At 49.3% G+C, this 25,454-nt stretch overlaps 2 protein-coding genes across 8 annotated transcripts in view; one reads left to right on the top strand and one right to left on the bottom strand.

The window, feature by feature from the left end:
• Positions 1-15,277, top strand: part of RMND5B (required for meiotic nuclear division 5 homolog B) — a 17,503-nt gene extending 2,226 nt beyond the window's left edge. For 2 of the 7 annotated variants that reach the window (XM_017896114.1, XM_017896113.1), the window contains exons 2-10: positions 5,424-5,712; positions 9,019-9,164; positions 9,288-9,428; positions 10,072-10,172; positions 10,389-10,555; positions 12,831-12,996; positions 14,241-14,343; positions 14,437-14,591; positions 14,677-15,267. In XM_017896114.1, the coding sequence (XP_017751603.1) occupies positions 9,060-9,164; positions 9,288-9,428; positions 10,072-10,172; positions 10,389-10,555; positions 12,831-12,996; positions 14,241-14,343; positions 14,437-14,591; positions 14,677-14,740 (1,002 nt within the window). In that variant the 5' untranslated portion in view covers positions 5,424-5,712; positions 9,019-9,059 and the 3' untranslated portion in view covers positions 14,741-15,267. Of the gene's footprint in view, positions 1-5,423; positions 5,713-9,018; positions 9,429-10,071; positions 10,173-10,388; positions 10,556-12,830; positions 12,997-14,240; positions 14,344-14,436; positions 14,592-14,676 lie in introns of all 7 variants that reach the window. The other 5 variants (XM_017896110.1, XM_017896115.1, XM_017896111.1 and 2 more) reach the window with 4 other exon arrangements.
• Positions 15,278-16,321: 1,044 nt separating this feature from the next.
• On the bottom strand, positions 16,322-20,782 carry NHP2 (NHP2 ribonucleoprotein). The gene is made up of 4 exons (XM_017896116.1): positions 20,473-20,782; positions 20,319-20,388; positions 17,766-17,871; positions 16,322-16,697 (listed from the first exon to the last, which is right to left on the bottom strand). The coding sequence occupies exons 1-4, from the start codon at positions 20,630-20,632 to the stop codon at positions 16,572-16,574; spliced, it is 462 nt and encodes a 153-aa protein (XP_017751605.1). The 5' UTR covers positions 20,633-20,782; the 3' UTR covers positions 16,322-16,571.
• Between the last annotated feature and the right edge of the window lie 4,672 nt (positions 20,783-25,454).

Here is a 25,454-nt window from a genome sequence, read left to right as displayed (position 1 = left end):
AAAAAAAAAAAAAAAACGTTAAAAATTGAGTCAATGGAGGTTGTCTAATCTTTGTCAGGCAAAAGGGACCTTTGTGATTTGCTCAAACTTCTTTTCTCCCTGCACAGGAGCCCCTTGTTTCAGGATGCTAAATACTCCAGGATAAACCTCCATGCATGCCTTCATGGAGATTTTAATATTTCACTCATGTCTCTTTCTACCCACTCCTACACGTTTGAGCTCAGGCTCTCTAGGGCGAAGTTACGAAATGGATGTGTCATTTAATCAGCAAATGTGTTGTTGTTGTTTTTGTTTTTTTTGAGATGGAGTTTTTGCTCTTGTTGCCCAGGCTGGAGTGCAATGATGTGGTCTTGGCTCACTGCAACCTCCACCTCCCGGGATCAAGCAATTGTCCTGCCTCAGCCTCCCGAGTAGCTGGGATTACAGGCGCGCGCCACCACACCTGGGTAATTTTTGTATTTTTAGTAGAGATGAGATTTCACCATGTTGGTCAGGCTGGTCTCAAACTCTTGACCTCAGGTGAGCCACCTGCCTCAGCCTCCCAAAGTGCTGGGATTACAAGCGTGAGCCACTGCGCCTGGCCAATCAACAAATTTTTTTTTTTTTTGAGACAGAGTCTCGCACTGTCTTCCAGGCTGGAGTGCAGTGGCACGATCTCGGCTCACTATAAGCTCTGCCTCCAGGGTTCACGCCATTCTCCTGCTCCAGCCTCCCGAGTAGCTGGGACTACAGGCGCCTGCCACCATGCCCGGCTAATTTTTTGTATTTTTTTAGTAGAGATGGGGTTTCACCGTGTTAGCCAGGAAGGTCTCAATCTCCTGACCTCATGATCTGCCCGCCTCGGCCTCCCAAAGTGTTGGGATTACAGGCGTGAGCCACCGCGCCCAGCCCCAATCAACAAATGTCTACTGAGCATCTGCCATGGACCAGGCCCTGGTCTGGGCACTGAGTGGGAGAATGGACAAGACTGCACTCCAGCCATTGAGCAGCTCACAGACCAATGCGGGAGGCCGACGTGGACAGGCTGTTAATTGTGCTGCAGTGGCTGAGGACTCAGATGGGTGTGGTATGGCCACTCCTGCCAGGTTATGAAGCAGAAAAAGAGGCAGGGAGATTTCACTGAGGACTCAAGGGGAGGTGATAATTTAACTACAGCTTACGTACTCTATACAAAGAAGTGCAGAGGGCACTCTAAAAATAGGAACAACTTGTGCAAAGGAAGCAAATATGTAATTGCAAAGGGCTTATATGTCAACCATGGCAGTGTTGGGCACAAGGTAACAGGATCTGGTGTGTGTTTCGGAGGGTCATCCTGGTGGATAATTTCTGTATATGTGAGACCTTGGGGAGGAAGGCTTAGGACCAGTGGACATGGAATTTCAATCATCAGTACTTCTATTAATCATGAGGTTTGTCAAAGACAAACACAATTCCTTGTGCCTGCTGAAGATGACTGACAATGATTCAGGCAGAGTGGCTTGCTCTGGACAGACTGAATTAACTTCCTGGATTTTTTGGATAGAATACCTGCAAACAGTTCTGTTTTCTCAGTTCACTTATTTTATTTTTAAAAATTTGGCCAGATGATTTGGCTCACACCTGTAATCCCAGCGCTTTGGGAGGCCAAGGCAGGTGGATCACTTGAGGCTAGGAGTTTGAGACCAGCCTGGCCCAAATGGCGAAACCCTGTCTTTACTAAAAATACAAAATGGAAAAAAAAAAAAAAAAAAAAATGAGCCAGGTGTGGTGGCGCACCTGTAATCCCAGCTACTTGGGAAACCAAGGCATGAGAATTGCTTGAACCCGGGAGGTGGAGGTTGCCAGTGAGCCAAGATAGTGCCACTGTACTCCAACCTGGGCAACAGAGCAAGACTGCCTCCAAAAAACACAAACAAAAAAATTACTGAGTTAATCACACTCCTCAGTGTGACACTTACTGGTCCATGCAGGGCCTTTTTCTCCTTTGTATTTATATTCCCTTTTGTCCCTATTCTTCCCCGCTCTTCTCACCACGGGAAACCATTCTGATGTGTTTGGTGTATATCTTCTTTTTGTTTTTTTTGAGACAGGGTCTGACTCTGTTGCTCAGGCTGGAGTGCAGTGGCATAATCATGGCTCACTGCAGCCTTGACCTCCCGGGCTCAAGCAATCCTCCCTCCCACCTCAGCCTTCTGAGTAGATGGGACCACAGGCATGTGCCACCATGCCCAGGTAAATCTGCCATGTTGCCCAAGCTAGTCTCGAACTCCTGAGCTTAGCAGTCTGCCTGCCTTGACCTCCCAAAATGCTGAGATTACAGATGCGAGCCACTGCTCCTGGCCTATATGCATGCATATATATATATATATATATATATAATTTTTTTTTTTTTGAGACGGAGTCCTGCTCTGTCTCCCAGGCTGGAGTGCAGTGGTGCTGTCTCGGCTCACTGCAAGCTCCGCCTCCCGGGTTCACATCACTCTCCTGCCTCAGCCTCCCGAGTAGCTGGGACTACAGGTGCCCGCCACCATACCTGGCTAATTTTTTGTATTCTTTTAGTAGAGACGGGGTTTCACCGTGTTAGCCAGGATGGTCTCCATCTCCTGACCTCGTGATCCTCCCATCTCAACCTCCCAAAGTGCTGGGATTACAGACGTGAGCCACCATGCCTGGCTGCATATATTTTTAATTTACATAAATGGATTCTGCCTAGACCTCATTTTTTTCCACCTCAGTGCCATGTGTGGATCTTAGTGATGTTGCTCTGGGTATATTTGGGACGCACTTTCTAAATGCTCCACAGGTTTCCATAGATGCATCCCCCACATTTTACTTACTTATTTGATTCCTCTAGTGATGAGGTCCCTAGATTGTTTCCTATTCCTTGCCACAACGCAATCCTGTACCCATTTCCTTCCTCAACTTTGTAAATACAATTTTATTGCTTCTCATAAAGGCAATTTTATTGCCTTTTGGCTAAGATCAAGTGTAGTAAATACAATTTCCAGATGCTGACTTGAACTTGCCTTTGATAAGCCTGGTAGCTCTTGGGGTCTGACAGGGCCGGATTGTTTGACCTTCATGAGGTCCTGGCTTTTTTGAGCCATGTTTATTTTTGATAAATATATTAAAATGTTTGATATGTTTATTTTTGAAAAATTGTGATTCTAGTTCCCAGACACTCTTGGCCAACATTCTAGTGTCCTGCCATCTTCCCTAGTTGATCATTCTCATGAGCTCTTGGTTAATTTTCTGTTTCTCGTCATCATTAATGGTTGCTGTACACTCATTCCAACACAGATATTTGCTGCTTTCCTTTCCTGGTGAAACAGTGGCCTGTGAAGCTGGTCCTGGGAGTGCCTGTGATGTGAAGTACTTAGAGAAGGACTCCCAGGTCAGAGCCAGACTGTCTGGCTTCAGTTCCCAGTTCCTCCACTTCCCAGATGCCTGACCTTGGGCAACTGATTTAATCTTTGTCTCATTTTCTCATCTGCAAAGTGGGTCTAATCATTGTACCTACCTCATAGTGTTTTCGTGAGCATTAGGTAAATGAATTAATGTATGCAGTCATTAGAACAGTGCCTGGCACATAACAGGCTCCTATTTGTTAATAATAGCAATCATAATAATTACATCATTTCAGATAGGAGACCCTGTTATATTTTGCCATAATGGGTCACATCCAGTTGCAGGATGTTTGTACAGAGGGGATGGGGGGGTGGCTTAGCTTCTGGACTCCGTGACTATAGAGTCCTGTGTAATAGCATTAGCTGTAAGGAAAGAGGGAATAAACACAGCCCCCAAGGCCCTGGGTGCCATTTCACTGTCACTTGTTCCCTGTCAGGTTGGGTGACAGTGGCTACAGATGGGCCCAGGTGCTGAGGCCGGGACTCATGCTGGTGGGAATGAGTGAAGAGAGCCTGTGAAACTGGGAAGATCTTGGTGGTCACCTTGGACATAAGATTCTCTTTCTCTTTCTGATGTTCCTCCGTACCCTTCTTGAGAATGGGCACTGGGCTAGATTTGAATCTTTCAGAGGGAAACGTGACAGAACCCTCTCATTTCAAATCTCATAGATGGAAGGATGGGGAAGGAAATCAGCTGTGCCACAGACATTCTGAGATTTGCCCACATGTTCAGTGTCAAAGGCTGCTCTGAAATAGAAAGGAGCAGTGGCCCAGGGTAGAAAGGACAAAGAAGGAAGCCCCAGTGGTAGGGAGAGGAGCTAGGACAAGAAAAGTCAACTTTCTTTCAATGGTATAATGAGGAGGGAAGGTTGTGTTGCAGCAAGAGAGGTTCTGGTCTGGTTGGGGAGGCAGGCCCAGTGACCAAAACTGAAATAGGAGAGTGCAAAGTGAGAGTAGAGGGAGCTAGGTGGGCACAGGCAGAGACAGCTGCTGAAGACGCTGACATCTGAGCTAACTCAGAGGTGATGGGCCAGCCTCTCAAGTAGTCGAGGAGGTAAGGGTGACGAGGAGGTAAGGGTGACGGAGAGCAGGCCAGGTGAGGAAGCAGCATGTACCAGGACACGGGGCTATGAGAGAGCAAGGGTTCTGTGCCTGTCCTCAGGTGCGCAGCGGGTGAGGGTGAGGCAGGGGTGGTAGGCAAGCCCGTCAGGCTGGCATGGTTGGCAGTTATTCCCCAAGCTGTGTTTCCAAGTATCAGCCACTCAAGGACGGCCTTTATGGCTTATGTTACTATAGTACGTGGAAAAGCAGTTCCTTTAACTGTAAGAATGTGGCCATAATGACTCTATGAAAATACATGGGCCAGGCATGGTGGCTTATGCCTATAATCCCGGCACTTTGAGAGGCCAAGGCATAAAGATTGTTTGAGCCCCAGGAGTTGGAGACCAGCCGGGGCAACACAGGGAGACCCCGTCTCTACAAAAAAAAATTTTTAATTAGACAGGTGTGGAAGCACATTCCTGTGGTCCCAGCTAGTCAGGAGGCTGAAGTGGGAGAATCCCTTGGGCCTAGGGGGTCAAGGTTGCCATGAGCTGAGATTGTGCCACTGCACTCTAGCCAGGGCAACAGAACAAAAGCCTGTCTCAAAAAAAGAAAATACATACGTGTAATATGACGTTATGCAGTATGTGGATTTCTAGTTAGATAGTATTGCCAGCTAAGGGCTCTGTGAGGCCTGCTCTGTATTCTGATTTAAAAGGGAATGAACAAAGATTAAGGCATGAAAAGAGTTGAAAATGGAATAATTTTCTCATCATGATTCAGAAAAACCCTGTCCTCACACCAGCCTGCATCCTCCACTGGGCACCCCAGTGGGGTGAGGAGATGGGATGTTACAAACCTATGTTTTGGTAAGCAGGGAACATTGATACATGATGTGGGAATGGTGAGAGGGATCTGAAGAGGGGATCTGAGCACCCTGCCGGCCATGTGGCCACCGTGGCCCAGATGGGGCCTGACCCAGCTGACCCTCCCCAGGCTGAGGCCACCATGGAGCAGTGTGCGTGCGTGGAGAGAGAGCTGGACAAGGTCCTGCAGAAGTTCCTGACCTACGGGCAGCACTGCGAGCAGAGCCTGGAGGAGCTGCTGCACTACGTGGGCCAGTTGCGGGCTGAGCTAGCCAGCGCAGGTGGGTGGCCACCCTTGCAAGTGCCCTGCGACAGCCTCCCTGAGGACATGGGAGACCCGAAGCTACTGAGTGACAGGGTTCCGGAAGGACGATGATGAGGATGTTGGTACCAGCATCTCTAGGCCTCCTTAAAACCGGGTAATGACAGTCTCTGAACTATTTCAAAAAGCCCAACAGAAATGATTAATTTACCTGAGATGATTCCCATTTACATTTTGTTTTCAACTTACTTTTCTATTTTTAACTTTTTTTCTTTTCATTTTATAATTTGTGTGTGTGTGGAGACAGTGTCTGTGTTGCCTAGGCTGGTCCTGAACTCCTAACCTCAAGTGATCCTCCTGCCTCAGTCTCCCAAAGTGCTAGGATTACAGAGTAAGCCACCACACCCAGCCAATGTAGTTCACATTTCAATTTTGCCATTGTTTCAGGAATTTTTTTTTTTTTTTTTTTTTTTGAAACAAGAGTTTTGCTCTCATTGCCCAGGCTGGAGTGCAATGGTGCAGTCTTGGCTCACTGCAACCTCTGCCTCCCAGGTTCAAGCGATTCTCCTGCTTCAGCCTCCCAAGTTGCTGGGATTATAGGCCTGTACCACCATGCCTGGCTTTTTTTTTTTTTTTTTTTTTTTTTTTTTTTTTTAGAGATGGGGTTTTGCCACGTTGGCCAGGCTGGTCTCAAACTCCTGACCTCAGGTGATCCACCTGCCTTGGCCTCCCAAAGTGCTGGGATTACAGGTGTGAGCCACCATGCCTGGCTGTCCCAGGAATTTTCATAAAGCATTTTGATTTCCAGTCCAGGAACCAATCCAAGATCACACACTTCATTTTGTTTCTCCTGTCTAATCTTTAGTTTTTTTAATCTGGGACATTTCTTCTGTCTTCCTTTATCTTTCATGACATTGGTATTTTTGAAGCATTAAAGCCAATTTTGCAGAACATCTCTCAATTTGGAGTAGTCTGATGTTTTCTCATTACTTAGGTTTTGCATTTTTGGCAGGAGTACTTCAGAAGTGATTTGTTTCTCAGTGCATCACACTGGAAGACACGAGATGTTGGTTTATTGCATTATTGCTGTTGTTCACTTTTATTTGGGAGACGGTCTCACTTTGTTGCCCAGGCTGGAGTGCAGTGGCGTGATCTTGGCTCACTGCAGCCTTGACCTCCTGGGCTCAAGTGATCCTACCACCTCAGCCTCAGGAGTAGCTGGGACCACAGCAATACACTACCATGCCCAGCTTTTTATTGTAGAGATGGGGTCTCCCAGGGTGGTGTTGAACTCCTGGGTTCAAGTCATCCTTCCGTGTAGCCTCCCAAAGTGCTGGGAGTATGATCCACTGCACCTGGCCTGATCTTCACTTTGATCACTTAGTTAAGATGGTATCTGCTAAATTTTTCCACTGTAAAGTTCCTAATTTTTCTTTGTAATCACTAAGTAGTTTGTGGGCTGTAATCCTAGCACTTTGGGAGGCTGAGGTGGGCAGATCACTTGAGCCCAGGAGGTCAAGACCAGCCTGGTCAACATGGCAAAACCAATTAGCCAGGCATGGTGGCACATGCCTGTAGTCCCAGCTACTTGGGAGGCTGAGGCATAAGAATCGCTTGAACCCAGGAGGCAGAGGTTGCAGTGAGCCAAGATCGCACCACTGCACTCCAGCATGGGTGACAGAACGAGACTGTCTCAAAAAAAAAAAAAAAAAAAACCCACAACAGGTGGTATGTGGGGAGATACTTTGATACCATATAAATGTCCTGCTCTTTACCAAATTTCAGCCTCTACTAGTTTTACTATCCATTAATGATTGTTGTGTGAATTATTACTAAGCTGTCTGCAACATGGTGATTTTTCCTGCTTTGTCATTCTTTATACATTTATTAGTTGGCATTCAACTGTAAAGCTTTCCCTTCTCCTTTCATTATCACTTCACACTCATATCCTTATTGTATTCAATAGGTTATAATCCATTACGGTTATTTAATGTAATGTTCAAACTGTCTTAGGTCTGACCAGAGGGAGTCCCTGGTTCCTATGTCTTTTTTAAAAACTGAGCTACAATTCACTTGCCCTTAAACTCACTCTTTTAAAGTACAACTCTGGCCAGGTGCAGTGGCTCATGCCTGTAATCCCAGCACTTTGGGAGGCTGAGGCAGGTGGATCACCTGAGGTCAGGAGTTGGAGACCAGCCTGGCCAACATGATGAAACCCTGTCTCTACTAAAAATACAAAAAGTAGCTGGGAGTGGTGTCGCACACCTCTAATCCCAGCTACTCGAGAGGCTGAGGCAGGAGAATCGCTTGAACTTGAGAGGTAGAGGTTGCAGTGAGCCAAGATTGCGCCACTGCACTCCAGCCTGAGTGACAGAACAAGACTCTGTATCCAAATAAATAAATAAAGTACAACTCTGGATGGGTATGGTGGCTCATGTCTGTAGTCCCAGCACTTTGGGAAGCTGAGGCAGGTAGATCGCTTGAGTCCAGGAGTTCGAGACCAGTCTGGGTAACATGGTAACCCCGTCTACCAAAAATACAAGTATTAGCCAGTCTCATAACCCGGTCTTCAAATAAATACATACATACATACATAGATGAAAATTTAAAAAATAAAGTACAACTCAGTGGTTTTCAGCATATTTACAGAATTGTACAATCTTCACCACTATCTAATTTCAGAACATTTTCATCACCCCCAGAAGAAACCTAACCCATTAACTATCTCTCCATTCCTCCCTCTCCCTAGCCTCTGGCAACCGCTAATCTCTTTTTTGTCTCTATAGATCTGCCTATTTTGGACAGTTCATATAAAAGGAATCATGTCACATGTAGCCTTTTGTGTCTGGCTTCTTTGATTAATATGATGTTTTCAAGGCTTGTCTCTGTTGTAGCCTGTATCAGCACTTCATTCCTTTCTATGGCTGAAGGATGGTCCGTTGTATGGATGTGCCATGTTCTTCCACTAACTGATGGACATTTGGGTTGTTTCCACCTTTGGGCTATTATAAATATCGCTGCTATGAATATTCACTTACAAGTTTTTGTGTGGACATATGTTTTTATTTATTTTGGTGTATACTTAGGAGTGGAATTGCTGGATCCTGTGGTAACTCTGTTTAACTTCACAGTTAAACAGAATCCTATGCATGCTATAGTCCGTGAGTTAAACACTTGACCCATTAGTAAGTGCCAAATCATCTTCATTTCACTATAATTTTACAGATGAGGAAATGAAGGCTCCCAGAGGTGAACTGGCTTTTCCCATTTGACCAGTTCCAAGTCAGACAGTTAAAAAGTGGCAGGACCTGGAAGAGAAGCTAGTTCTCTCGCCCTGGCGTTTAGGGCTGCCTCCTGGGCCATGGGGCTGGCATTTAGAATAGAGGAGGCAGAGCTAAGGTCTGCTGCCAAGGCAGGTGCCCCAGTCTGCCTCCTCTGTGTTCTTATTCCACTTTCTCTGCAGCCCTCCAGGGGACCCCTCTCTCAGCCACCCTCTCTCTGGTGATGTCACAATGCTGCCGGAAGATCAAAGATACGGTGCAGAAACTGGCTTCGGACCATAAGGACATTCACAGCAGTGTATCCCGAGTGGGCAAAGCCATTGACAGGGTGAGCATGTGGCTGGCTCCAGGCCTGGGCTGGGAGTACCCTGAAGCTGGGATGTACAAGGACTCGAAGGAGAGCCAGCAAGAGTGCCCGCATCACCAGGCCCTGTCTCTCCTCCTTTGTCAGAACTTCGACTCTGAGATCTGTGGTGTTGTGTCAGATGCGGTGTGGGACGCGCGGGAACAGCAGCAGCAGATCCTGCAGATGGCCATCGTGGAACACCTGTACCAGCAGGGCATGCTCAGCGTGGCCGAGGAGCTGTGCCAGGTACAGCCGGGCCAGGCGGGCACTGACAACCTGCCTGCTTTGCCTTTCACCTGCTAGCTTTCAGTATATGAAGTCCCTGCCATTCTTCAAATCCGCTTATTTCCTAAAGGAAATCAGCGCCTCTGCCAGAAGTAGGAGGTAGCTTTAAAAACGTATATGATGAAAAGAGAAGTTACGCATTTCTAGTTAGAGTTGGTTGCCAGCCAGGGTTCAGAGCTGAGGCCTCATATGCCTTTATTGAAAAGGGAGATAGATGAGTGAAATGACAAAGTAGTACTTGGTAGGTGTTAAAGACACACTGGTGGTAAAAGTAAAGATTTTCCCTACTGTACTAGGAGGATTGAAGAGGAATAATTTTCTCACCATGCAACTCAGTGCGTAGCCTGGGGACTGTCTCCACTGCTACAGTTGTGGGGTGGGGTTTGCAGTCCGCACTCTGGAGGTCAGCATGTCATACTCAGCCTCCCCAGGATTGAGATGGGAACAAGAGAGGCCCAAGTGGCTGGCAGGAGACCAAGCTCCTCAAGCAAAGCCCAGCTGTCTCTGGCCTGTCTTTGGCGGGTGAGCTGTTATTATGTGCACAGCAGAGAACTTTGGAAACACCATCTTGCAGTAGTGGGATCTCTTCTCTCTCTCCTTGTAGGAATCAACGCTGAACGTGGACTTGGATTTCAAGCAGCCTTTCCTAGAGTTGAATCGAATCCTGGAAGCCCTGCACGAACAAGACCTGGGTCCTGCGCTGGAGTAAGGAGGCCCTTGGGTGGGCCAGCAGCACTCTGCTCTCCGACCTTTCAGGGCACAGGGCTTGACTGTGGTCTTCATTTCACCCAGATGTACTTGACTTGCCTCCAGCCCTGTCTCAAGAGCCTCACACAGGCTTTTGGGGCCTTCTTCTCAGGTCCTGGCTCTCAGGTCCTAGCCCCCACCAGCTCTACACTAAACTGGCCCCTTTCTTCCCAGATGGGCCGTCTCCCACAGGCAGCGCCTGCTGGAACTCAACAGCTCCCTGGAGTTCAAGCTGCACCGACTGCACTTCATCCGCCTCCTGGCAGGAGGCCCGGAGAAGCAGCTGGAGGCCCTCAGCTATGCTCGGCACTTCCAGCCCTTTGCTCGGCTGCACCAGCGGGGTGAGTGCCCAAGGGGCTGGGGTTGTGCTGCCTGGTCTGATACATGTCTGGATATGGTGGGTTACATCAGGCTCCAGTCCCTGAGCCCATGCAGATGCCTCTTCCCAACAAGAAACTTCTCTGACCCCTCATTGTGTCCAGGATGAATTCTAGGCTCCTCCTCTCTCACATCTGCCATACCTTTAGTTTTTTTTTTTTTTTTTTTTTTTTTTGAGACGGAGTTTCGCTCTTATTGCCCAGGCTGGAGTGCAATGGCGCGATCTTGGCACAACGCAACCTCTGCCTCCCAGGTTCAAGCAGTTCTCCTGCCTCAGCCTCCCGAGTAGCTGGGATTACAGGCATGCACCACCACGCCTGGCTAATTTTGTATTTTTAGTAGAGATGGGGTTTCTCTATGTTGAGGCTGGTCTCGAACTCCTGACCTCAGGTGGTCCGCCCGCCTCGGCCTCCCAAAGTGCTGGGATTACAGGCATGAGCCACTGCGCCTGGCCATACCTTTAGTTTATAGCTTCAGTGCAGACTACCCAGGGTCCTCGTGCCTGCTGTGCACCACACCACACTCAGAGCCCCACCTGTTCTGCCTCGTGTGCCTCCCTGACCTGGTTGGCCTATGGAAAAGTCCTTTAAAAAAAAAAAAAAGGCCGGGCGCAGTGGCTCACACCTGTAATCCCAGCACTTTGGGAGGCCGAGGTGGGCAGATTACAAGGTCAGGAGATCAGGACTATCCTGGCTAACACGGTGATACCCCGTAGCTACTAAAAATACAAAAAACGCCGGGCGTTGTGGCAGGGGCCTGTAGTCTCAGCTACTGAAGCAGGAGAATGGCATGAAGCCGGGAGGCGGAGCTTGCAGCGAGCCGAGATCGCGCCACTGCACTCCAGCCTGCGCAACAGAGTGAGACTCCATCTCAAAAGAAAACAAAAGAAACTTGTCTGGGCACGATGGCTCATGCCTGTAATCCCAGCACTTTGGGAGGCCAAAGCAAGGGGCGAATCACTTGAGCTGGAGACCAGCCTTGGCAACATGGCGAAGCCCTGCCCCTGCTCCCATCTCTACAAAAAGGAAAATAAAACAGACTCAGTTGAGCACTCTTCCTGTCATGCTAGAATTTCCAGACCTGGAATCTGAGTCTCACCTATGCTTACGTGTAGTAACCTGTACTAACTTGCTTTTTTAGTTCCACTCATATTTATTAAATTTTATCTCAAAATAAATATGTAAACCAAGCCATGATTTTATTTATTATTTATGAGACAAAGTCTCACTCTGTCGCCCAGGCTGGAGTGCAGTGGCGTGATCCCGGCTCACTGCAACCTCCACCTCCCGGGTTCAAGCAATTCTCCTGCCTCAGCCTCCTGAGTAGCTGGGATTACAAATGCCTGACACTGTCCGGGCACAGTGGCTCACTCCTGTAATCCCAGCACTTTGGGAGGCCAAGGCGGGTGGATCATGAGGTCAAGAGATCAAGACCATCCTGGCCAACATGGTGAAACCCGATCTCTACTAAAAATACAAAAAATTAGCCAGGTGTGGTGGTGGGCGCTTGTAGTCCCAGCTACTCAGGAGGCTGAGGCAGGGGAATCACTTGAACGTGGGAGGCGGAGGTAGCAGTGAGCTGAGATTGCGCCATTGCACTCCAGCACTCCAGCCCTCCAGTCTGGCAACAGAGCAAGACTCCGTCTCAAAAAAAAAAACAAAAAAAAACAAAAAACAAGTGCCTGACACCACGTCCAGCTAATTTTTATATTTTTTAGTAGAGACGGGGTTTCACTATGTTGGCCAGGCTGGTCTCAAACTCCTGGCCTCATGTGATCCACCTACCTCGGCCTCCCAAAGTGCTAGAATTAGAGGCGTGAGCCACCACGCCCGGCCCCAAGCCATGATTTAAGTTTTAGCTACATACTGCTGCCTCTTGAAAGCTCTTAACCTGGGGTTACTCTAAATGGAGATTAGTGTGGAGACACCAGTGCCAACCTGAGGACTTACTTGATCCTTGATGCAGTTGGGGAGGAAAGAGAACTGGAAAAGAACTGTTCTCCTTCCCAATTCCATGTAGGTAATGCCTGTTCTTGTCCTGCAGAAGCAGCCTGGACCTCCACCTCCCCAATGGGTTTTACAGTCACATTTGCCTGAGGGCATTTTCATCCCTGCTCAGTGTGCTTGGGGGCTTGGGAGCCGCTGGGCTCAGTATATGATGCTGCACAGTCCTGCCGCCCACTTGGGGTGGACCCAGAGCCCTGCACTCCCTGAGCTGCACCCCCTGGTTGCCTTGTAGAGATCCAGGTGATGATGGGCAGTCTGGTGTACCTGCGGCTGGGCTTGGAGAAGTCACCCTACTGCCACCTGCTGGACAACAGCCACTGGGCAGAGATCTGTGAGACCTTTACCCGGGACGCCTGTTCCCTGCTGGGGCTTTCTGTGGAGTCCCCCCTTAGCGTCAGGTACAACCCAGCCCCGTGAGGACAGCACAAGTGGGAGGGTAGAGAGGGAATCATCATTTTGCCAAGGCCCTGCCATGTGCCAGGAACAGTGCTCGGTGCTTTCAGAGACCGAAACTGGCTTTCTTAGTCATTCTTCAGGAGAGGAATTACCTGATTTTACAGTTAAACTGAGACTAGGAAGAGTTATGGCCCGAGGTCACCATGAGGTCAGTGGCATGGTCACGGTTCCCATTTTGTAAGGTCTCCTGAATGAGGTCCCTGCCTCTCTCGCACCTCACCCTGTATCACTGCAAGACCTTCCCAGCTGGCCCACGCCCCTCTGCAGCCTGCCTTCCTCATGACCTCATGTCTTCACTACCACTTGCCTTCAGGGGAGATGTGAGTGGTTGAGTAACATGTATTCAACACTGCTGCTCAGACACCTCCCTCACAGCTCAGCAACCCTGGGAGGGACAGCCACTGTCATCCTCATTCTACAGTTGGAAGAAATGGAGAGTCAAGATGTGCACTCACTTGCCCAAGGCCTCACAGGGAATAAGGGGCACTTGGACCTGACCCCAGAACCACACACTCCACCACAGTGGACAGTTGTTACTGTGTATTTAGACTGTTTATGGAGTCTGAATACAGCACTTCAATATAGTGGACTGATTCCACACTCATCTAATTTGTGACCATGGATTCAGGTTATAGAATGTTATTTCCCAGCAAGAACATCAGCACCTTAGGATGATTGTGTCGTGCAGGACTACCCTGTGCATTGTAGGGTATTTAGCATCTGAGGTTCCAGCCAGTAGGCTCCCTTCCCCATGCAGTTGTCATGAGAACGGAACCCCAGCCTCCATTTGTTAGGCGGCCTAGTTGGTAGCCACCATTATGAAGACGTATTATGACTACACAGCAGGGTGCATCCTATAGGCAGGCTGGGGCCCTTTGGAACTGCTCACTGTCCCCCTAGTCACACCAAGGACTTTTCAGTCATTAGGATGAGCAGATATCTGCCCCTAGAGCTATAGGAAGTCTTCCCTGTAGATGCTCAAATTTTGGGGTGCATTCGAATGAGTCTCTAGAGTCAGACACACATAAGTACATATGTGGCACCTTATGAACAATGTGAGGGATCTTTGAGGACCATGCACCATTTTAGAGCCCGGTCTCAAGGTCCATGCTGAAGCATGGCGTGCTGGCCCTGTCGCCTGTCTGCTGTGGTCTGAGCCACTCTAGCCTCTGTTCCTTGTCTGCAGCTTTGCCTCTGGCTGTGTGGCGCTGCCCGTGTTGATGAACATCAAGGCTGTGATTGAGCAAAGGCAGTGCACTGGGGTCTGGAGTCACAAGGATGAGTTACCGGTGAGACCTGGCCCAGGGAATCGTGGGCAAGAGGCACTGGGGAGGACAGCCATGACAGGAAGTGGAACTCACCTCCTTTGCTGCCCTTCCCAGATTGAGATTGAACTAGGCATGAAGTGCTGGTACCACTCCGTGTTCGCTTGCCCCATCCTCCGCCAGCAGACATCAGATTCCAACCCTCCCATCAAGCTCATCTGTGGCCATGTTATCTCCCGAGATGCACTCAATAAGCTCATTAATGGAGGAAAGTAAGTTCCTTGTGCTCTACTCCACCTTGGCTTGGCTCTCCTACTGGCCACCCCTGAAACATTCTTGGTTCTCCTCCCTTTACAGGCTGAAGTGTCCCTACTGTCCCATGGAGCAGAACCCGGCAGATGGGAAACGCATCATATTCTGATTCCTACCTGGAAGGAATGGTGTTGAAAGGGGTTTTCACCTGGGAGCCTGGGTCTGTCTCAGTCGGGTGGTTAGCTTCCATGGACTGTGGTTGGTTTCAGAGCACCTGGCTGAGGAGTTCCGCTGAGGGAAGGGCTGGAGCAGCCCTTTGGCAGGGACTGCAGAGGGAGATGGACCAGCCCACACCTGGTGGCTGGCTCCATGGCATAAGGAAAGGGAGAAGCTGGCCTCTGTGCTCCTGCTGTCTCTTCCTGTTTTTATTTGCCCTTGACTTAGTAGCAGCTGACAGAGTGGCAAGGGACTTGGTCTTCAGCAGTAGACATCCTTCCACCCCTGCCCTCAGCCCAGTCTCTTGCTGCCATGCCAATGCTATGTCCACCCTTGCCCCTCGGCCCAAGGGTGTCCAGCGGTGGCCCACCTCTTCCTCCCACTGTACAGCCTCAACAGTATGAACCATCTCCCACTGTAAATAGTCCGTTAGAATGGAATGCCGTTGTTTTATAACTTGGAACAAATATATTCACTGCCGTTCTCATTTCTCCTGGCCAACCTTTAGCCTCACAGACAAATTATGACCACATGTCTACCACACACAGGTACTGGGCGCGGCCTGGTGGCTGCTGCACACAGAAACGTGGCCAGCAGGTGTCCAGTGTCCAGGCAGAAAGAACCCAGCTTGCAGCCCTGACTGTGGGGAGCTTAGATGTCAGACCCCGGGCAACGTGCTTTTACACATACCCATTACCAGATCTTATTACCTCCATGGGAGAAATCCGTGTAATGGGATTCAGGAAAATGAAATAACTTGCACAACAGGCTCACAGCTTGGAAAGGAGACAGCTTGGAGTTTTAACCAGATCTGACCCTCAAGCCCAAGCTAATTCCAGTTTATTCCAGGGTGCCTGAACTTGGTTGCCGTGTATACAGAGTCCTGTGAGTTTATTCCAGGTGCCTCAACTTGGTTGCTGTGTATGCTGAGGTCTGTGCAGTTTATTCCAGGGTGCCTGAACTTGGTTGCTGTGTATACTGAGTCCTGTGAGTTTACTCCAGGGTGCCTGAACTTGGTTGCTGTGTATACTGAGTCCTGTGCAGGGCCTCTGACAGCAGTAAGGGGCCCCAAGTCTAAAATGTTTGAAGGAATTGGGTTACTAAGGCCATTATGTTAAGCAAGAGGGATAGCCTGGGGGGATGCATTTTAGCTTCATATTCCTATTTAAAATTTGCTGTGTGGGTGGATAAATTGCTTCCATAAGCTTCACTGTGGCATTTAAGGCTCCTGGGGAAAGTTAGGAATGGGGTGTTCCTCATGTGGGGCTTTAGGCTTCCATGAAGTGGGTCTGGGCCCCTGCCTTACCTCATAGCCCCATCTACCCTGGAAGAGGGAGTTGAAAGCGCTGGGGTAGCAGCAGGATCAGTTCTCAGCATGAGCCAAAGCACCTGGACCCAGGCAGCTGAGCATTAGCACAGAACCCTGAGTCCTTCGGGCTCTCTGGTGAGGAAGACTGCTTCATTCTTCCCGCCCACCAACTCGCTGGCCCAACCAGCAGCTGCTGCTTAAAAAAACACCCACAGACTCACCACATTTTAGTCTTAGCATTTACTTTCCCCACCCCACTTTCTTGGAACAGCCTTGAGTTCTACAGGAAATGGCACTGAGGGACAGAAGACTGGCATTACCTTCATGAAAGGGCTGTTAGAGCTGCCTGGGAAGAAGGTGTGCCTTGGGGAACTGGGAAGATGCAGTCAGTGTGTGTGGGCAGAAGGACAGCCAGTCGTCCCACCGCCAGCCCAGTAGCTCCCAGCGGCAGGTGCCCAGGTGCTCCCGGAGCCCCTCATAGGGGTAGGGGCAGGGACTGCACCTCCTCCAGACACTCGTCGTAGGCCTCCTGGTACTCCTCATGGGGCTTGACCATTATCACACAGGTGGGGCGCTTGGAGCCTGCAGCTGCACCCAGGTCCTACAGAGAGGAAAGAAGTGCTGTTTGCAAAAAAGGCTGTACAACCTGTATGCCAGAAGTCACCAACTGATGACCCACCAGCCTAATCTGTCCCACAACCATGCTCTCTTCGGTCCATGTTCTATTTAAAAGCATCTTGAATTGGTTGCCATCATTTAAACTCAATCAGACTTTCAAGGCATGGTCTAGCCACACACGGCCTACATTCCCACATGACAGCTATGAAAGGGCTCCAGTCCAACAGGGGCTGTCCCGGTCCCTGCCATCCCTCACTTCCTATGCCTCAGATCTGGCCCCTGCTATGTAAGATCAGGACAGCTACAGGTCCCCCTGAGCCTAAACCCACCTAACAGGACTAACACCGGGTGAAACATCTTAGCTTACAAAGCTTACTCACATACATCTACTCACATCTATCTCTTTTTATTCTCATAGTCCACAGGGAACTGACTTTGGTTCTTACCCTTAGGCCAAACGGTAAGTTCCTTCAAAACAGGGGCTCTCCCTGCTTTATCCCAACAAGTGATACTGTAGGTACCCAAGATCCACCCCCCAGCCTTTTTTTTTTTTTTTTTTCCCAGACAGGGCCTCACTCTATCATGTAGTCTGGAGTGTGGTGGTGTATGATCATGGCTCACTACAGCCTCGAACTCCTGGGCTCAAGTGATCCTCCCGCTTTAGCCTCCCAAGTGGCTAGGACTACAGGCATGTGCCACCACATGCTAATTAAAAAAAATTTTTTTTGTAGAGATGGAGTCTCACTTTGTTGCGCAGGTTATTCCTGAACTACTGTCCTCAACTGATCCTCCTGTCTTGGCCTCCCAAAGCACTAGGATTACAGGTGCGAGCCACGGCACCTGGGCTAGGATTCCCATTTTATAAGATGGGAACTGAAATGCAAGAGGTAACTCATCTGTAGTCCCAAAACTAAGAAGACATGGAGCCGAGAATCCATCCAGGTCTGTCTTAGCTCCAACACTCCTGGCTCTGTCCTATACTCTTCTGCTATGGCAGATGATCCCAGACACCCCAGTGCTAAGCAAGGTCAGGGGGCCATGTGCTCCTTACCGTCTTTGAGGGGATATAGACATAGGGTAGATTTCGGTCCTCACACATGACTGGGAGATGGCAGTATACCTCAATGGGCAGTGTGTCTCCTGCCAAAACCATGATCCTGAAATGAGAGAAAACAGTCATTTCTGGCTTTGCTCCCTCCTCCTTTCAGTTGTAAGTGCTGCCCTGGGCTGGGTCTTAGGGAGAGAGAAAACTGTGTTTGGTGAGTGCACTCTTCTGCGGTGATCTCTACCTCTTGGTAACATGTAAGTGCCATCAAAGTGAGGTAGTGCTTGGACAGGTGAAGTACAGGATGGGTGCCAAGGTGTATAAGCTCAGCTCTCTTTGGAGAGTCAAAAAAGGTTTCAACTAGGAGGTGATACTTGAACAGCACGCTAAATGATGACTGTGTCAGGCAGCCCATGGAGGGGTTGGGAGTGGGGAGAGCATGAGGTGGGAGAATCAGAATGGCACCAGAGAGACTGGCAGGGGACACCTCCAAGGCCTTGGGTACCAGGCTAAGAAGCATGGGCTCTGTCCCAAGAGTGACAGTGAGGCAATGAAAGCTTGCCAGAGACTCCTCTGCCAGGGTTCCTAGCTGGCCAGGTGTCAAGGCTCGGGGGCAAGGGCCTCAGGAGCCTGAAGACACAGAAGGAAAAGTCTCCTCTCCCACGCTGGATAACAGGCAGACACAAGGACAGAGCCCTCAGCTGACAGCGCTCTTCCCCACACCTAGCGCTCCTCTGCCGGCTCCCCGTCTATTAAACACCTTTAACTGTGAGTGTTCCTCACAGCCTTGTCCTCGGCTGCCATCCCCTTCGCAGTACCTTCTTCCTGGCTGACCAGAGCCACTGCTGTGGGGTCAAGTGCCATCTGCGTGCTGAAAACTCCCAGATTCACCTACCATCTCCAGCCTGGCCCTCTCTCTTCCATGCTCCAAACCCCTATAGTCATCTGCCTATTTGACAGTTCTCCTGGTGGGGGGAGGGGTGGAAGTTATGTGTCTACGGCACCTCAAAAACTTATCCAAAACCAAGCTTGTGATCTTTCTACACAAATCTGGTCCTCCTCCACTGTTCACATCTCAAATTAGGCCCTCTGTCCCTCCAACTGGGCATGCCAGAACCTAGAAGTTGTCAATACCTCCCCATTCTCCACATCTAAAAGTCCTTTCAAATCTGTCCCCTCTAACTCTGTCTCCACCATCACCTCTCCAGGACTACAGCAGTCTACTACCTGAACTTTCCCAAACCTGCTCGTACTTCTCTAATCCTTTCTTCAACTGCCAGAAAAATCTTAGGGTGTAAAAAATAATAAAAATTATGTCAATTCCTGGCTTTAACCCCAATAGCTTCCAAAGCACTAAGTATAAAACTAAATTTACTCTGGCCTACAAGCCTCCTAAGAAGGTAGCACCTCTGCTCCCCAGGCCCTCTCCTGCCCCGAGGCCCCCTTCTTCTGGTAGGATCCTCCCCCCCACCCCACCCCAAATTAATCCCTGTGTCTTTTTAAGAGCTCAGCTCAAATGGGCCTGCTGAGGCAAACTTGCCCTGAGGTGCCCTCCCCAGCTAGGTTAGACGCCATTGAGCATCAAGTGTGCCCAACATTATTGAGCTCCTGAGCACCCACAGTTTCACTTCTTGGGATAAAGCAAGGAGGCCCTGTTCTGAAGGAGCTTACCATCTGGCCTGAGAGGGTGATACAGGGAAGAAAAACGTAAATAAGTTTCAAACTTTGATAAATGCCATTAAGAAAAGTGGGGTGAAGAAGTAATTCTCATTGCACTCTGCCATTTTCCTTCATGGCTATCACAACGTGTAATTATTTGTGTGTGTGTCATTATCTGATCCATGAATGTCATTGTTTCCCCCACAGCACAGTGCCTGAAAAAGAGTATACTCAATAGTTAAGACTGCCAGGCGCGGTGGTTCATGCCTGTAATCGCAACGCTTCGGGAGGCCGAGGCAGGAGAATCCCTTGGGCCCAGAAGTTCAAGACCAGCCCGGGCAACATGGGAGACTCCTCTGTCTCTGCAAAACAACAACAATTACCCAGGCATAGCGGCGCAAGCCTGTGGTCCCAGCTACTTGGGAGGATCACTTGAGCCCAAGGGGGACGAGGCTGCGGTGAGCTGTGATCGCACCACTGCACTCCAACCCGGTGAGAGCTAGACCCATCTCAAAAACAAAAACGTTAACGCTCAGCTCCTTAAATACAGAGCTGGAGAAGGGCCATCCCTAGGACTGAGATTCGGGGCTGAGGGGATTAGGGCGGAGGCCCGAGGTAATCTGAGGCAAGGAGCGGAGCCCGGGGAGGAAGGTCCCTGAATTAATGAAGGTGGGTCTACCCTAAGGAACTTGGCTTACACGATTCGCTTCACTTTGGAATTCACTTTGAGCTCGCATACGTGATGTATCGGTATTATACCAAAGGGACTGTACCGACTGCTTGATTGGCTTCTGTATATGGGGCTAGGTCAGAGTCAACCTTTTTACTGTGCACCTACTAAGTAGAGATTTCTCCGTTTACGTTTAGAAATGCAAAATCTAGAGGAAAGCGGGTTCTTACCCTTTTTCTCCTTTGTTGACAAATTTCTGAACCTCTTTCACCCCGCGCCGAATCTGCTTCTGCTTCACGGCTGCAACAACAGAAGAGTCAGTCGGTCGGGGGCCTTGCCCCGCCACCCGCGCCCCCATTCCGGCCACGCCGGCTCCCGCCTCACCTTTCTTGATGCATTTGTAGAGCTTCCGCGTGAGGCGGCGAGAAGCCAGGGGCTGAGCGATGGGGTTCTGGTTGACCAGCAGCTCCTGGTAGGTGCGCTCCCCGGAACACGCCTCTGCCTGAGCCTCGGGCCCGTCGGGATCTGCCTTTATTTTGGTCATCGCAGCGGCCACGAAAACCTAGTCCCAGGGAGGCGAGCCCACGCGGTCCACAGCTTTAGGCATCACTTCCAGGTCATCAGCTGCGCGAGAAGCCGACGTACAGAAGCGGCCAATCAGGAAACGAGGTCTCCGACTCAGCCCAATCGTTGATGCTCAGCTCCGTAACTACGGAGAGCGGAGAGGGGCGGAGTCATGATCCTATAGGCGGGGCCATCCCCCATATATTAGTATTACTAATTTGTAATACTAATTACCTTTGATCCTGATGTGGCAGGCCTGCCATTTTTGTGTTGCTGCAACAGGCCAGTAAGTAGAAACTTAGAAGTGTTCTGGTGGTTGTGGGTGGAAGCACAGGTCAAGAGACGGGGCGGAACGGATTAGGGCGGAGCCGAGGGAATGTGAGGCTAGGAGCGCAGCCGTGGGAATCGGGGCCGGAGGGGGCGGGGCCCTGGGTGCTGGAAAGGCTGTCCCCTTTTTTTCCCCTTTTTGACAGAGTTTCGCTCTTGTTGCCCAGGCAGGAGTGCAATGGCGCAATCTCGGCTCACTGCAGCCACCGCCTCCCGGGTTCAAGCGATTCTCCTGCTTCAGCCTCCCGAGTAGCTGAGATTGTAGGCATGCGCCACCATGCCCGGTTAATTTTGTATTTTTAGTAGAGACGGGGGTTTCTCCATGTTGGTCTGGCTGGTCTCGAACTCCTGACCTCAGGCGATCCGCCCGCCTCGGCCTCCCAAAGTGCTGAGATTACAGGCGTGAGCCACCCCGCCCGGCCTAAGGCTGCCTCCTTTCATGCATAATTTTTCTTACTTTGTTTTCTGACCCCTGGGCCCCGTTGCGCAGGTGTGAAAGATACAGAGCAAGTAATGACCCCATTGACCTGAGTCTGCACCGCTTTTCCCCAGATAGCATGTGGCTCACGCTCATCCCGCAGGGTTCCGTTCCAGTGTTTCTCATGGGAGAGGTTTCCCTGATGATTTTATCTAAAATTGCAATCCCCTCTCTCTCCAAACTAGCACGCCGTCACCACTGTTTTCCCCGCAGTTCTTACCATTGCCTGACGCTACACATGCGGAGGGCCTAGCCGAGAAGCCAGCCGGGGCTGAGGGAAGGACTGCTCCAGCGAAGCCGGGAACAGCGGAGGGAAGCTTTGGGGACTGAGCTCCCTGCAGTGCACGGGGAGAGCTATGAGGAGCCGCCCTTTGCATGGGTCCGTAGAAGGTTAAGACACAGCTGCCAGGGCGTGGGGGGCGGTGGCAGGCCGAGATCTAGTGGATCTTGGTATCTCTGATTAGCCGCTTCCACTATTTTCTGGAACTCTGGATGGATATTAATTAGATAATAGCTGCAAATTCCTAATTTGTACTACTAATTACCTTTGATCCTGATGTGGCAGGCCTGCCATTTTTGTGTTGCTGCAACAGGCCAGTAAGTAGAAACTTAAAAGTGTTCTGGTGGTTGTGGGTGGGAGCACAGGTCAGTTAAACCAACTTAAAAATTGGCCTTTCTCCTGTGTGGTGATTCGTGCCTGTGGTTCCAGCTACCCAGGAGGCCGAGAGGGGGGTCACTTGAGCCCAGAAGTTAGAGGCTTCAGTGCGCCATGACTGCACCTGTGAATAGCCACTGCACTGCAGTCTGGGCCACTGAGGAAAATCCTGTCTCTAAAACAAAACAAAACAACAACAACAACAACAAAAACCTTTTAACTCTGGAACTAAAGTGCAATCAATTTTATTTGTTTTGCATTAAATAAAAACAAACAGGCCGGGCGTGGTGGCTCACGTCTGTAATCCCAGCACTTTGGGAGGCCAAGACGGGAGGATCACCAGGTCAGGAGATCGAGACCATCCTGGCTAACATAGTGAAACCCCGTCTCTACTGAAAATACTAAAAAATTAGCCAGGAGTGGTGGCGGGCACCTGTAGTTCCAGCTACTTGGGAGGCTGAGGCAGGAGAATGGGGTGAACCCAGGAGGCGGAACTTGCAGTGAGCCAAGATGAGGTCACTGCAGTCCAGCCTGGGAGAAAGAGTGAGACTCCGTCTCAAAACAAAAGAAAACAAAACAAAACAAATAGCTTTTTACGGCCGGGCGCAGTGGCTCACGCCTGTAATCCCGGCACTTTGAGAGGTCGAGGAGAGCAGATCACTTGATGTCAGGAGTTCGAAACCAGCCTAGCCAACATGGTGAAACCTCTCTTTACTAAAAATACAAAAATTAGCTGAGCATGGTGGCATGGGCCTGTAGTCCCACCTACTCGGGAGGCTGAAGTAGGAGAATCACTTGAACCTGGGAGGCGGAGGTTACAGTGGGCTGAGATCACACCACTGCCCTCCAGCCTGGGCGACAGAGAGAGACTCTGCCTCAAAAACAAAACAAAAAATATTTTTAAAAATTCAGTATTTTGACTGGGCACAGTGGCTCATGCCTGTAATCCCAGCACTTCGGGAGGCCGAGGCTGGCAGATCATCTGAGGTCAGGAGTTCGAGACCAGCCTGGCCAACATGGTGAAACCCCCATCTCTATTAAAAAAAACAAAAACTTAGCTGGGCGTTTTGGTGGGTGCCTGTAATCCCAGCTACTCGGGAGGCTGAGGCAGGTGAATCGCTTGAACCCAGGGGACAGAGGTTGCAGTGAGCCAAGATCATGCCATTGCACTCCAGCCTGAGCAACAAGAGCAAAACTCTGTCTCAAAAAAAAAATAAAATAGTATTTTATCTTGTTTATTTATTTGCTTATTTGGGAGATGGGATCTCAGTATATTTGCTGCCCAGGCTTGCCTTGAACTCCTGGTCTCAAGCAATCTCTGCCTCAGCTTCCTAAGTAGCTAGGACTACAGGTGCACCTGCACCTACCTTAAAATTTAATTTTTTCTTTTTTTTTTTTTTTTTTTTTTTTTTTTTTTTGAGACAGAGTCTCACTCTGTTGCCCAGGCTGGAGTGCAGTGGCATGATCTCGGTTCACTGCAAGCTCCGCCTCCCAGGTTCACGCCATTCTCCTGCTTCAGCCTCCCAAGTAGCTGGGACTACAGGCGCCTGCCACCAAGCCCGGCTAATTTTTTTGTATTTTTAGTAGAGATGGGGTTTCACCATGTCAGCCAGGATAGTCTCAATCTCCTGACCTTGTGATCCACCCGCCTTGGCCTACCAAAGTGCTGGGATTACAAGCGTGAGCCACTGCACCAGACCTAAAATTTAGTATTTTAATAAGAGAAATCATGATGTAATCTATGCTCACTTTAGAGCTTCCCAAAACTCTTCACAAATAGAAAAACGTATCAGTCATCAATCAACATGCTATATAAACAATAAAAAACAATTAGAAAGCAAATAAGGTTTGTATATACAATGTAAAAAAAAATTTGATCCTTGAAAGCTTTTTGTTTTGCAATTTCTTGAGAAAAGATAGCTCCTTCCTGAGCTTTAGGTTACTGTCAGCTTTTGCCTTCCTGCTGACAACTTTGCTGTACTATTCTCCACCCCCATACTCTCCCCACTCTTCTTCCTCTTCTTCTGTCTTGTAATAGTGGTTCTGCCCCTCCCTGGGAATCCTTTCTTGAGTGTCGTGTGGGTCTGTGAGAGCAGCTCTGTGGCCTCCTCCGAGCACACAGTGGCAGGACTCTGCAGGGTGGTTTTCTGTTCTTGTTTCTGAGTGGTGTTTCTGCCTTTTAGGCCAGATGAAAATGTGTCAGGTTCACCAAGGGGAGAAGTACTGCCAGTTGTGTGCATGGGGCACAATGAACTCTGTCCAGCAGAGTGATGGAGAATTTCATTCTTGAGAAACCCAATTCAAACACATTCAAACAAATGGACTCACTTGACTGACCTCACTCAGAGCCTCAGTTGTGGAGTCCCTTCGGCTCTTACATGGAAGGAAAAAGACAGTTAACATTTATGTGGCAAGCATATTACATACAATATCTTATTCAGTGCTCACCAAAAAATACCTCTATGGTAAAGGTAAAGACTTTACCATCCCTTTACCAGGAATATATACCTTTATATTCACAATTTACTGACACACATAAAGGTGAATAGTTTGGTGCAGCTCCCACAAAGCTGGATTTGAACCCAGGTCCACTTGTCTCCAAGCCCAGACTTTACCCATACCTGTGATTTGACATTTGAGTTTAGCTAAAAAGGATATGTAAATAGTGAAAGTGTAGGAACCTCAGTTTGGCCCAGGTCACACGTGTCTGTATTTTGAGCCATAAGACAATGAAGTGCTGAGAACAAATATGTCTTCAGAAAACCACACTGTTTTATTTTCTCTCTTTCTCTCTTTCTTTCTCTCTCTCTCTCTCTCTCTCTTAGACTGAGTCTCCCTTTGTCACCCAGACTGGAGTGCAGTGGTGCCATCTCAGCTCACTGCAACATCCGCCTCCCAGGTTCAAGTGATCCTACCACCTCAGCCTCCCGAGTAGCTGGGATTACAGGCACCTGCCACCATGCCTGGATAATTTTTGTATTTTTAGGAGAGATAGGGTTTTACCATGTTGGCCAGGCTGGCCTCGAACTCCTGACCTCAAGTGATCCACTCCTCTTGGCTTCCCAAAGTGTTAGGATTACAGATGTAAGCCACCACAACTGGCCTGTTTTTTTTTGTTGTTGTTGTTGTTGTTAACACACTGTGTATTTCTTTCTTTCTTTCTTTTTCTTTTCTTTTTTTTTTTTTTGAGGCAGAGTCTCGCTCTGTCACCCAGGCTGGAGTGCAGTGGCCGGATCTCAGCTCACTGCAAGCTCCGCCTCCCGGGTTTACGCCAATTCTCCTACCTCAGCCTCCCAAGTAGCTGGGACTACAAGCGCCCGCCACCTCGCCCGGCTAGTTTTT

The sequence above is a fragment of the Rhinopithecus bieti genome, unplaced genomic scaffold, assembly GCF_001698545.2.
Source record: "Rhinopithecus bieti isolate Rb0 unplaced genomic scaffold, ASM169854v2 scaffold_26546, whole genome shotgun sequence".
NCBI classification, from domain to species: Eukaryota; Metazoa; Chordata; class Mammalia; order Primates; family Cercopithecidae; genus Rhinopithecus; species Rhinopithecus bieti.
This window is presented reverse-complemented; position numbering and strand designations above follow the sequence as displayed.

Bases quoted from the DNA above. Each gene is read 5' to 3' on its own strand.
- NHP2 (XM_017896116.1), bottom strand. From the start codon at position 20,632: ATGACCAAAATAAAGGCAGATCCCGACGGGCCCGAGGCTCAGGCAGAG. The intron at 20,389-20,472 runs GTGAGGCGGGAG...CTGTTGTTGCAG, and splicing joins CTACAAATGCATCAAGAAAG to CCGTGAAGCAGAAGCAGATT. The intron at 16,698-17,765 runs GTAAGGAGCACA...TCCTCTCTGTAG, and splicing joins TCTATATCCCCTCAAAGACG to GACCTGGGTGCAGCTGCAGG.